At 41.4% G+C, this 13442-nt stretch overlaps 3 protein-coding genes across 6 annotated transcripts in view; 2 read left to right on the forward strand and 1 right to left on the reverse strand.

Moving 5' to 3' along the window:
- LOC106093711 (uncharacterized) overlaps positions 1-13442 on the forward strand; it is a 504285-nt gene that overhangs the window by 375579 nt on the left and 115264 nt on the right. The window lies entirely within an intron of this gene.
- LOC106093993 (cytosolic endo-beta-N-acetylglucosaminidase) overlaps positions 1-13442 on the reverse strand; it is a 91582-nt gene that overhangs the window by 18786 nt on the left and 59354 nt on the right. The gene's annotated exons all lie outside the window — the stretch shown is intronic.
- On the forward strand, positions 2375-3705 carry LOC131996826 (uncharacterized). Its single transcript, XM_059366855.1, has 2 exons — positions 2375-2724; positions 3149-3705. Exons 1-2 carry the CDS (start codon positions 2593-2595, stop codon positions 3329-3331), a joined length of 315 nt encoding a protein of 104 aa, XP_059222838.1. The 5' UTR covers positions 2375-2592; the 3' UTR covers positions 3332-3705.

Consider the following 13442-nt stretch of genomic DNA (forward strand, 5'->3'; position numbering starts at 1 on the left):
CGACAGACAAATCACACTTTATAGTGCATCATCATTAGAAAAGATAATCACTCGCTTTTGGGAGGTGGAAGAGACCCCAAAAAAGGTTTTGAGGTCAGCAGAAGATATTTATTGCGAAAATAATTACAAAAATACAACACGACGTAATGAGGCGGGGAGATATATCGTAACTTTACCTTTTAAAAGCTGTTCAGAGATCGGTTCATCTAGGAACATCGCATTGGCACAGTTTCATAGAATGGAGAAAAAGTTGTCTAAGACCCCAGATATTAAAGCACATTATGATGCAGCCATATTAGAGTATTTGGAATTAGGACACATGAGGAAGGTAGACCCAAACAGCGTATACAAGACCCCTCACTACTACTTACCTCACCATGCAGTTATCAAACCAGATAGGGTTACCACAAAACTTAGAGTGGTTTTTAACGCATCTAGCCCAACATCAAACAAGAAAAGTCTTAATGATATCTTACATACAGGACCCATACTTCAGCAAGACCTTGTCGTACAAGTGTTGAACTGGAGATTTTTTAAGTACGTCTTCAATGCAGACGTGACAAAAATGTATCGTCAGATCTTAGTAGACCCCAATCAAACAGCTTTTCAAAGAATTCTCTTTCGTAAATCAGAAAACCACCCAATTGAGGATTACGAACTCTTAACTGTTACCTTCGGCATAAATTGCGCCCCATTTTTAGCGATTAGGACCCTTCTCCAGTTAGCAGAAGACGTGAAAGATTCTCATCCGTTAGGATCAAGAATTATTAAAGAAAATTTATATGTCGATGATGTATTAGCGGGCGGACACTCCATAGAAGAAGCTACAGCAGCTAGGAAGGAATTAGCCTCCGCATTAGAATCAGCTGGTTTCGAGCTAAGAAAATGGGCGTCAAATGACACACGTTTGTTAAAGGATTTAAATGAAGACATGCTTCTTCCAATAGATTGGTTAAATATTTCCGAAGCTTCTTCGACAAAGACCCTAGGAATTCGTTGGAATATATCAGGTGATAATTTCACTTTTACGGCCCCTACAGTTGAAGAAAAGCAAATGAGCACCAAGCGAGAAGTATTATCAACGATAGCAAGGTTTTTCGACCCATGTGGATGGTTAGCGCCAGTAATTGTTGTAGCCAAGTTAATCATGCAGCAGGTTTGGCTAGATAAGGTAGAATGGGATGACTCGTTGAAGCCAGTGACTCAAATGAACTGGAATAACTTTGTGAGAGGCAGCCATTCTATAGACACTGTATCGATACCAAGATGGGTTCGGTTTACACCTGCTAGTATTGTGGAGATACATGGATTCTGCGACGCGTCAGAAAGCGCATATGCAGCCACAATTTATATACGCGTTGAACACATCGATAAAACTGTAGACACTTTTCTTCTAGCAGCCAAGACCCGAGTAGCCCCAGTTAAGAAAATCTCTCTGCCAAGGTTAGAATTATGCGGTGCAGTTATGTTGTCAAGGTTAGCAAATGCCATTGTGCCTAAGCTTCGATTATCAAAGTTTACGACCCATTTCTGGACCGACGCTACAATCGTTCTAGCCTGGCTACAAAGGCCACCATGCTCATGGAGCGCTTTCGTTGGTAACAGGGTTTCAGAGATATTAGAGAACGTCGGTGGTGAGCATTGGAAACATGTTGACTCAGAATATAATCCTGCAGATGTAGCAAGTCGTGGCTGTTCTCCTGACGACTTAATATCTCATAATTTATGGTGGACGGGACCCCAGTGGCTCAAATTGCCGCATGATCAGTGGCCGCAAGACCGAGTTAATACAGACACTAATCTTGAAGCAAAACAAGTTAAAGTATTCGCAACAGGCACTTTTGATGACCCTTTGACTCGATTTTCGTCTTTAGCTAGAGCATATCGTGTTTTGTCTTACGCAGTTAGGTTCTGGCGTAACACAGGTTCAACTAGATCCTCACTTAAAATTTCATCGCAAGAAATAACCAGCCCAGAGCTCATAGACACAAAGATGCGTCTTATAGTGGCAACTCAGAAACATTACTTCGTTGAGGAATACAGTTCTTTGACCCAAAAGAAAAGGCTTTCACCTAGAAGTAGTCTTTTACCATTCAACCCCTTCATAGATAGAAAAGGAGTAATTAGATCCAATGGAGATTGCCAACACACGGCAACTTGCAATCGAACCAGCCAACCAGATGCCCATCGTCCAAGGCCCTCCCCCGGTCGAGATACCTTACAGCCGGGCCACTGTTTTTGTACCCACGGCGATGGTGGAATTGGCACCCGAGGAGCAGGACGATTGGGCTGGGGTACGGGTACTTTTGTGCCAGGCATCGACCATCACCCGAATCGCGGCAGCCACAGTAACTCGCCTGAGGATACCAACGAGAGAGCGCAGAGGGCACCGTCTGGCAACAATAAGACTTCGGTCAAGGCATGCGTCGAGGAGGACCATGTATACCATCCGGGCAGTGGTGACCCGGGATTTGCCGCGACGACCCTATTCAGATCCCATCATTCCCGACCCCACAAGCAGCCTAAGATCCCTTTCTTTGGCAGATGCTGACCCTAGAGGCAACGAACCAATCGATGTAGAGGTAGGGGCCGATGCCTACGCCCACCTCCGGAGGAGTGGTGTTGTACAACCCGGATTGGGAGCCGTCTTCGCCCAGGAGACAGATTGGGGATACGTGTTCGTCGGCCCAGTCACCTCACAGGCAAGAAACCAGGATTAAAAAGGTAAGATGTCACTTCGTCACTTGGAGGGGGAGAATGTTCAAAGTACGTTTGAACATGAAGTCATGTGCACCCATGTGCAGACATGCGTTCACGTATGCACATGACCCACTGTGCATAACGGTACATTGAAGTAAGTTCTTAATCGCTGATTCCGCCTTGACTTCATATTTGTTTACCTGGAATTGTTGCTTGTAGCTTGGAAAGTTGACCGTTTTCGCGGGGTCCAAGTGACAAGCAACAACCAAAAAAAAGATCAGTCTCGCTTTTAAATCTCAAACCCGCGCATCGTATTCTCTCCCCCTCAAAGTGAAAACCCAAGTGAAGTGAAAAGTAAAAAGTGAACATACATACAAACATATATAACTAGAGTGAACATTGCAACAATAAACTTTGAAACAGTGAACTAATATATTTAACATTTTAGATACAAAGTGACACAATAACAACCGACTCAAAAACCAAATCTACACTCGACCCACAATTGCAACATCACAACAACCATAAGTGCGGGACACAACATACAACACCAACTAATTCTAATATTGCAAACCCCCCACCTGTTAAATACAATGTCTATCTACTACAATCAACTATACTCATAATTTAAATTTTAATCTACTTACTACTGCTACTTAAATCTATGAATTGTGCTATCTAAACCTAAATATTTGCTACTTAAACACTACGATCTACTTATAACTAATGAATTTAAATAACATAGAAAAGAACATCACAATAAACAATCACCACCACATTTGAATTTTAAACATAAAACTTCCTATGTTTTATTTCGGAAGGCAAAACCCTTAGTTTGACCCCAAACATTTGGTCCATTACGAACCGGATAAGTGGTTTTTTTAAATAATTAAAAAACCAAAAATCAAAAAAATTTTCTGTTTTCTGCCCAAAAATAATTCATTTTCATTTCAAAAGACCCAGTGACCGAAACACAAAAAATTCGCAACAACAAAAGTGCAGTGACCCAACAATTAAAAGCAAAAGAAATAGAGAAAAGTGCGAAAAAAGGGTTGGTTACACACAACCGTACATACATACACGTATGGACGGACGGCCAACACAAAAATATCAAAACACATAAAAGACCAGTTTTGGCCATTTATTAAAAACACAAAATAATACACAAATCACAAATTCATCACAAATCACAAAAATATATAGCGGCTCTCAGTGTTCTTCGTTTGGTTGTGGCATTTATTTTATTGAAAATTTGATAAAATATTCCAACCAAATGAAGATCAAAACGAAATAACAAAAGAAAATAATAACCAAATTGCAAAGTGACAATTAAAGTACATAAAGACTCAAATAAAACAAAAACTAATTAAATTAACAGGGTGACCCGTGTAAAAATAAAAATAATTAATTAAATTTTAATGTGCAAAAAATTGACCCCAAAATCATTAGAAGTTGTGGTAAATCAAAAAAGAAGTGTGCAAAAGACCCAAAAACTTGAAAGTGACCCGCACAGTGGGACAAAAGTGGCAAAAAGTAAAAAAAAAAAAAAATTAAAAACTTTAAAAAGTTTTGAAAAAAGTGTTAAATTCATATACAAAAGTGTTTTTGTTCTAAATAAAGGAAAAATTACATAAAAATTTAAAAATTCAACGATTTGTCGTCCAACTACCGAAATTGTTCACAAATTTTGTTTGTGTGTTTTGATAATTTTTCTAGCAAAATTGTTAAATAACGCATTTCCAAAGCAAAATCCCATAAAAAGCGTAATAAAATCAGTAGTTGCACGCCAAATTTGTTAAATTTGACCCAAAATTAATAATTTTATTTTTCTGTTTTTGCCTTAAAAAATCAATTCGGGACGGTCGCGCAAATAAAAAATACAACAAAAACTTTTTAAAAAACTGTACGCTTGGACCTTGACCAATCGAAACAACCGCTACAACGGTCATTTTCCAAGCTACAAAATTCAAAAAAAAACCCAACAACAAAAATCCACAAACCTACAAAAAGCGAACAATAAAAATAGACGCTTCAAAAAAGGCGCGCAAACAGCACAACAGCAACACAGCATCACCAATATAGACCCATACATACACACATACATCAATCAAAGTGAGTACCATTTTGTTTTTCTATTAAAGTGCGCTTGGGTATTACGTCATACATAACCTTTTTTTCAAAAAAGGAAAAGTTCATACATTTACCCAGCGTACTTTAATATTGTTTTTGATCGTTTTCTGATTATGAATCGCTAATTCGGTTGTCTGATAAATTTTGACCCAATTAATTTTGACCCAAATTAATTTGATCCAAGTGAATTTGGCCCATCATCAAGACACACATTTTTTTTCTCGCATTAGGTTTTTTTTGAAATAGATTTGATTTCTACAAATAACCAGTTTTTTTTGGACATTTTGTTGTAGATTTTTCCGTGGTTTTATAGTTTTTGAACCTATTTAAAACATATACAAGCCAATTACAAAATGGATAAGAATTTACGCGAAAAATTTGTAAACTGTGTGAATGATTTAGTAGATTTTGAAAGCGTTTACTCCGCGGCTAAGTCAGATGATAATATACATTCGTTAGAAATCACGCGGGTAGAACTCAATTCTTTATGGGATCAAATCAAGAAGGCATACTTAGATTGTAGGGACCGCATTCCGGAAAAGGATGAGACACCTATAGATAAAACTAAACTTCGAAATAATTACAAACAGGCACTAGAAACTTATAAACGGTGTTTAAGCTCTCTTAACGGAGAAATTTTGGCCCTTAACGAGCAACAAGATCAAGAAAAACAGGAGAGAATATCGATGACCCAACAGCGAGACAATAATGATTTTTCACCAGCTCTAAGATTGCCGCCCTGTGACACAGATGTTTTTAAAGGGGGATATCGCGAATGGCCCACCTTTAGGGACTTATTTTCAGCAATTTACATTAACAATTCAAAATTAAGTAAAGTCGAGAAGTTGTTTCACTTAACCCAGAAAACAGCAGGAGAAGCCCGCGAAATAATTTCCAATGTTCCACTGACCCATGAGGGTTTCGACATAGCGTGGAGAAATCTCGTTCATAGGTACGAAAATAAACGCATGCAGGTAAATGAGCAATTGCGAGCTCTTTTTAATTTACCTTCGGTTTCCGTTGATAACGCGTCAACAATCCAGAAATTACAGCGCACTATAGGTAGTTGTACCCAAACTTTACAGACCCTTGAAGTAGAAACGGGGGGATGGGACCCAATCTTAGTTTATCTTGTGTCAACCAAACTACCAAGAATATTTTTAGAAGAATTCGAAAGCAGCCTAGCAGATTGTTCGTCTCTTCCATCGTGGAATCAACTAGATGTATTTTTGACCCATAAATTCAAGACCCTAGAATCAGTCGGCAATATCAAGCCACAATATTCGAGATATAATCAACCCAGATCGGAGTACGATAAGCGGGAAAAGCGAGTTAATAGTTTTCAAACAAATGTAAATCCCAATTTCAAGAACACGGGCTCAAGACCCAGCAACAACACACAATCACACTATAATGCTCAGAATAACAAACCGGTTTGTCAACTTTGTAAATCCAATCATTCTTTGCGAGAATGTCCTCAATTTCTAGAAAGGTCGATCAACGATCGAATAAACATTGTTAAGACAGGTCATCTTTGCTATAACTGCCTTTCTTCGGATCATGGAGTCAGGGAGTGTAAAAGTCGTTTTAGTTGTAGGGAATGTAGTCAACGACACCACAGTTTGATACATAAAGGCAACCAGAGCCAGTACCCTACAACAGACACACACCAACGAGGCGGAGCACGACCTAGCACCAGTGCTGCCGCTCTCAACACTTTAGTTCAACCCGGTAGACAGGAAGCACGACCTAGCACCAGTGCTACTGATCCTACCACCCTAGCTCAACCGGTTAGCGAATACGCACGCCCTAGTACCAGTGCTGCCGCTTCAACCACCCTAGTACAACCATCGGTATCGCCAAATATACAGTCCACACCTTGTTTAGAAGCACCTTGTTCAACGACTTTGACACTTCAGGAAATCAGACCCACTCCGCAACCCAAAGAGACACTTTTGTTCACAGCAATAGTTCAAATCAAATCTAGAGGACATAGATATGATGCCAGGGCAATCATCGATCCTGGGTCACAATCAACTTTCATATCAGAAAAAATTAGAAACAAATTGCAACTTCCAACAGTTAAGAATTTAATTCACGTCACAGGTTTAAGCGACGCAGTTTCTGAAACATCGACAAAAGCTTGCGTCTTCAATCTTTGCTCACGAGTAAATCCTAGTTTTGAGCTGGAGGTTTGGGCACCAGTCTTAAAGACCCTACCTTCTCATTTACCAACACACAATTTAAGGCAAAATCAATTTGGAGATTTTGCACACCTTAGTCTCGCGGACCCCCGATTCTTTGAAAGTCGACCCGTGGACATGTTAATCGGATTAGATATTGGACCCCTTATATTCACAAAAGGCGGTACTATGAAATCCTTTGGATCACTTATAGCGCAGGACACCGTTTTTGGGTGGATCATAGGAGGACCCATTACGGAAGACCCTAAACCCGCCAGACCCACACGCCCTCGCTTCGACCCACGGGAACCCAGGTATCGCCCCGCATCTTGGCAGTATGCCTGTGGCCTCTGCCAGGAGGACCACGCCATACGGTCATGCCCGCGGTTCCGGCAAATGACACCGTATCAGAGATACGAGACAGTTGAGAGACGGAGTTACTGTCGGAACTGTCTGGCGCGCAGCCATCTGGCCCCAGACTGCCCCGTGGTCACTGCCTGCCGAACATGCGACTACCGCCATCACACAATGCTGCATGGAGCCCCACAGCTTAGGGAGACATACGGCAGCTACAGCCCGCCCCCAATGGAGATTGCCAACCCACGGCAACTTGCAATCGAACCAGCCAACCAGATGCCCATCGTCCAAGGCCCTCCCCCGGTCGAGATACCTTACAGCCGGGCCACTGTTTTTTGTACCCACGGCGATGGTGGAATTGGCACCCGAGGAGCAGGACGATTGGGCTGGGGTACGGGTACTTTTGTGCCAGGCATCGACCATCACCCGAATCGCGGCAGCCACAGTAACTCGCCTGGGGATACCAACGAGAGAGCGCAGAGGGCACCGTCTGGCAACAATAAGACTTCGGTCAAGGCATGCGTCGAGGAGGACCATGTATACCATCCGGGCAGTGGTGACCCGGGATTTGCCGCGACGACCCTATTCAGATCCCATCATTCCCGACCCCACAAGCAGCCTAGGATCCCTTTCTTTGGCAGATGCTGACCCTAGGGGCAACGAACCAATCGATGTAGAGGTAGGGGCCGATGCCTACGCCCACCTCCGGAGGAGTGGTGTTGTACAACCCGGATTGGGAGCCGTCTTCGCCCAGGAGACAGATTGGGGATACGTGTTCGTCGGCCCAGTCACCTCACAGGCAAGAAACCAAAATTAGAAAAGGTAAGATGTCACTTCGTCACTTGGAGGGGGAGAATGTTCAAGGTACGTTTGAACATGAAGTCATGTGCACCCATGTGCAGACATGCGTTCACGTATGCACATGACCCACTGTGCATAACGGTACATTGAAGTAAGTTCTTAATCGCTGATTCCGCCTTGATTTCATATTTGTTTACCTGGAATTGTTGCTTGTAGCTTGGAAAGTTGACCGTTTTCGCGGGGTCCAAGTGACAAGCAACAACCAGAGAAAGATCAGTCTCGTTTTAAATCTCAAACCCGCGCATCGTATTCTCTCCCCCTCAAAGTGAAAACCCAAGTGAAGTGAAAAGTAAAAAGTGAACATACATACAAACATATATAACTAGAGTGAACATTGCAACAATAAACTTTGAAACAGTGAACTAATATATTTAACATTTTAGATACAAAGTGACACAATAACAACCGACTCAAAAACCAAATCTACACTCGACCCACAATTGCAACATCACAACAACCATAAGTGCGGGACACAACATACAACACCAACTAATTCTAATATTGCAAACCCCCCACCTGTTAAATACAATGTCTATCTACTACAATCAACTATACTCATAATTTAAATTTTAATCTAATTACTACTGCTACTTAAATCTATGAATTGTGCTATCTAAACCTAAATATTTGCTACTTAAACACTACGATCTACTTATAACTAATGAATTTAAATAACATAGAAAAGAACATCACAATAAACAATCACCACCACATTTGAATTTTAAACATAAAACTTCCTATGTTTTATTTCGGAAGGCAAAACCCTTAGTTTGACCCCAAACATTTGGGGTCAAACTAAGGGTTTTGCCTTTCGGAATAAAAAGAGGGAGAATTAAGTGTTTAAATTCATTGTTGTTGTAATTGTTTATTGTAATTGTTATTTTTCAGTGCTTTTAGATTTCATTAGATATAAGTAGCCAATTGAGTTGAATAATTAATTATAGTTAGCATTAGTTAGAGAATTTTAGAATTAATTATTTGCTTTTAATTAGGGTAAGTAGAGCAATTCATTTTTAGTTTAAGTAGCAAATATTACACTTAGTTTTAGATAGCAAAATTTGTATTGGGAATGTTTGGGGTCAAACTAAGGGTTTTGCCTTTCGGAATAAAAAGAGGGAGAATTAAGTGTTTAAATTCATTGTTGTTGTAATTGTTTATTGTAATTGTTATTTTTCAGTGCTTTTAGATTTCATTAGATATAAGTAGCCAATTGAGTTGAATAATTGATTATAGTTAGCATTAGTTAGAGAATTTTAGAATTAATTATTTGCTTTTAATTAGGGTAAGTAGAGCAATTCATTTTTAGTTTAAGTAGCAAATATTACACTTAGTTTTAGATAGCAAAATTTGTATTGGGAACAAACGATTGAATTAGTTTAGGTTTCACTTAGGGTTTGATTAATAAATTTCATATGTAGATTTAAGTAGACAAATTTAAATCTTAATAGGAAAAAATGCAGCTTTATTTTAATGTTAGGGAATTGTGCAATATAAAGTTATAGTTTTAATTGTGGCCCGAACTTTTGGTTGTGGTTGGTGTTGTTAGTGTCCCGCACTTTTGATTGTTGTTTATTTCTGTACTGAGATTGTGGGTCGCTTTTAGAATTTGGTGCTTGAGTCTGTTGTTGTTGTGTCACTTGTGTCTAAAATGTTAAATATATTAGTTCACTGTTTCAAAGTTTATTGTTGCAATGTTCACTCTAGTTATATATGTTTGTATGTATGTTCACTGTTGGTTCACTTGTTGTTCACTTCGAGGGGGGAAAGAGCACGGTTCGCGGGTTTAAGGTTTCAATCGAGACTTGGGGTCAAACTAAGGGTTTTGCCTTCCGAAATAAAACATAGGAAGTTTTATGTTTAAAATTCAAATGTGGTGGTGATTGTTTATTGTGATGTTCTTTTCTATGTTATTTAAATTCATTAGTTATAAGTAGATCGTAGTGTTTAAGTAGCAAATATTTAGGTTTAGATAGCACAATTCATAGATTTAAGTAGCAGTAGTAATTAGATTAAAATTTAAATTATGAGTATAGTTGATTGTAGTAGATAGACATTGTATTTAACAGGTGGGGGGTTTGCAATATTAGAATTAGTTGGTGTTGTATGTTGTGTCCCGCACTTATGGTTGTTGTGATGTTGCAATTGTGGGTCGAGTGTAGATTTGGTTTTTGAGTCGGTTGTTATTGTGTCACTTTGTATCTAAAATGTTAAATATATTAGTTCACTGTTTCAAAGTTTATTGTTGCAATGTTCACTCTAGTTATATATGTTTGTATGTATGTTCACTTTTTACTTTTCACTTCACTTGGGTTTTCACTTTGAGGGGGAGAGAATACGATGCGCGGGTTTGAGATTTAAAACGAGACTGATCTTTCTCTGGTTGTTGCTTGTCACTTGGACCCCGCGAAAACGGTCAACTTTCCAAGCTACAAGCAACAATTCCAGGTAAACAAATATGAAATCAAGGCGGAATCAGCGATTAAGAACTTACTTCAATGTACCGTTATGCACAGTGGGTCATGTGCATACGTGAACGCATGTCTGCACATGGGTGCACATGACTTCATGTTCAAACGTACCTTGAACATTCTCCCCCTCCAAGTGACGAAGTGACATCTTACCTTTTCTAATTTTGGTTTCTTGCCTGTGAGGTGACTGGGCCGACGAACACGTATCCCCAATCTGTCTCCTGGGCGAAGACGGCTCCCAATCCGGGTTGTACAACACCACTCCTCCGGAGGTGGGCGTAGGCATCGGCCCCTACCTCTACATCGATTGGTTCGTTGCCCCTAGGGTCAGCATCTGCCAAAGAAAGGGATCCTAGGCTGCTTGTGGGGTCGGGAATGATGGGATCTGAATAGGGTCGTCGCGGCAAATCCCGGGTCACCACTGCCCGGATGGTATACATGGTCCTCCTCGACGCATGCCTTGACCGAAGTCTTATTGTTGCCAGACGGTGCCCTCTGCGCTCTCTCGTTGGTATCCCCAGGCGAGTTACTGTGGCTGCCGCGATTCGGGTGATGGTCGATGCCTGGCACAAAAGTACCCGTACCCCAGCCCAATCGTCCTGCTCCTCGGGTGCCAATTCCACCATCGCCGTGGGTACAAAAAACAGTGGCCCGGCTGTAAGGTATCTCGACCGGGGGAGGGCCTTGGACGATGGGCATCTGGTTGGCTGGTTCGATTGCAAGTTGCCGTGGGTTGGCAATCTCCATTGGGGGCGGGCTGTAGCTGCCGTATGTCTCCCTAAGCTGTGGGGCTCCATGCAGCATTGTGTGATGGCGGTAGTCGCATGTTCGGCAGGCAGTGACCACGGGGCAGTCTGGGGCCAGATGGCTGCGCGCCAGACAGTTCCGACAGTAACTCCGTCTCTCAACTGTCTCGTATCTCTGATACGGTGTCATTTGCCGGAACCGCGGGCATGACCGTATGGCGTGGTCCTCCTGGCAGAGGCCACAGGCATACTGCCAAGATGCGGGGCGATACCTGGGTTCCCGTGGGTCGAAGCGAGGGCGTGTGGGTCTGGCGGGTTTAGGGTCTTCCGTAATGGGTCCTCCTATGATCCACCCAAAAACGGTGTCCTGCGCTATAAGTGATCCAAAGGATTTCATAGTACCGCCTTTTGTGAATATAAGGGGTCCAATATCTAATCCGATTAACATGTCCACGGGTCGACTTTCAAAGAATCGGGGGTCCGCGAGACTAAGGTGTGCAAAATCTCCAAATTGATTTTGCCTTAAATTGTGTGTTGGTAAATGAGAAGGTAGGGTCTTTAAGACTGGTGCCCAAACCTCCAGCTCAAAACTAGGATTTACTCGTGAGCAAAGATTGAAGACGCAAGCTTTTGTCGATGTTTCAGAAACTGCGTCGCTTAAACCTGTGACGTGAATTAAATTCTTAACTGTTGGAAGTTGCAATTTGTTTCTAATTTTTTCTGATATGAAAGTTGATTGTGACCCAGGATCGATGATTGCCCTGGCATCATATCTATGTCCTCTAGATTTGATTTGAACTATTGCTGTGAACAAAAGTGTCTCTTTGGGTTGCGGAGTGGGTCTGATTTCCTGAAGTGTCAAAGTCGTTGAACAAGGTGCTTCTAAACAAGGTGTGGACTGTATATTTGGCGATACCGATGGTTGTACTAGGGTGGTTGAAGCGGCAGCACTGGTACTAGGGCGTGCGTATTCGCTAACCGGTTGAGCTAGGGTGGTAGGATCAGTAGCACTGGTGCTAGGTCGTGCTTCCTGTCTACCGGGTTGAACTAAAGTGTTGAGAGCGGCAGCACTGGTGCTAGGTCGTGCTCCGCCTCGTTGGTGTGTGTCTGTTGTAGGGTACTGGCTCTGGTTGCCTTTATGTATCAAACTGTGGTGTCGTTGACTACATTCCCTACAACTAAAACGACTTTTACACTCCCTGACTCCATGATCCGAAGAAAGGCAGTTATAGCAAAGATGACCTGTCTTAACAATGTTTATTCGATCGTTGATCGACCTTTCTAGAAATTGAGGACATTCTCGCAAAGAATGATTGGATTTACAAAGTTGACAAACCGGTTTGTTATTCTGAGCATTATAGTGTGATTGTGTGTTGTTGCTGGGTCTTGAGCCCGTGTTCTTGAAATTGGGATTTACATTTGTTTGAAAACTATTAACTCGCTTTTCCCGCTTATCGTACTCCGATCTGGGTTGATTATATCTCGAATATTGTGGCTTGATATTGCCGACTGATTCTAGGGTCTTGAATTTATGGGTCAAAAATACATCTAGTTGATTCCACGATGGAAGAGACGAACAATCTGCTAGGCTGCTTTCGAATTCTTCTAAAAATATTCTTGGTAGTTTGGTTGACACAAGATAAACTAAGATTGGGTCCCATCCCCCCGTTTCTACTTCAAGGGTCTGTAAAGTTTGGGTACAACTACCTATAGTGCGCTGTAATTTCTGGATTGTTGACGCGTTATCAACGGAAACCGAAGGTAAATTAAAAAGAGCTCGCAATTGCTCATTTACCTGCATGCGTTTATTTTCGTACCTATGAACGAGATTTCTCCACGCTATGTCGAAACCCTCATGGGTCAGTGGAACATTGGAAATTATTTCGCGGGCTTCTCCTGCTGTTTTCTGGGTTAAGTGAAACAACTTCTCGACTTTACTTAATTTTGAATTGTTAATGTAAATTGCTGAAAATAAGTCCCTAAAGGTGGGCCATTCG

Source organism: Stomoxys calcitrans, chromosome 4, assembly GCF_963082655.1.
Source record: "Stomoxys calcitrans chromosome 4, idStoCalc2.1, whole genome shotgun sequence".
NCBI lineage: Eukaryota > Metazoa > Arthropoda > Insecta > Diptera > Muscidae > Stomoxys > Stomoxys calcitrans.

Excerpts from the sequence above, each read along its gene's own strand:
- LOC131996826 (XM_059366855.1), top strand. The coding sequence starts at position 2,593 with ATGCCTACGCCCACCTCCGGAGGAGTGGTGTTGTACAACCCGGATTGG. Across the intron at positions 2,725-3,148 it reads AAGAAACCAGGATTAAAAAG|ATACAAAGTGACACAATAAC; the intron begins GTAAGATGTCAC and ends TTAACATTTTAG.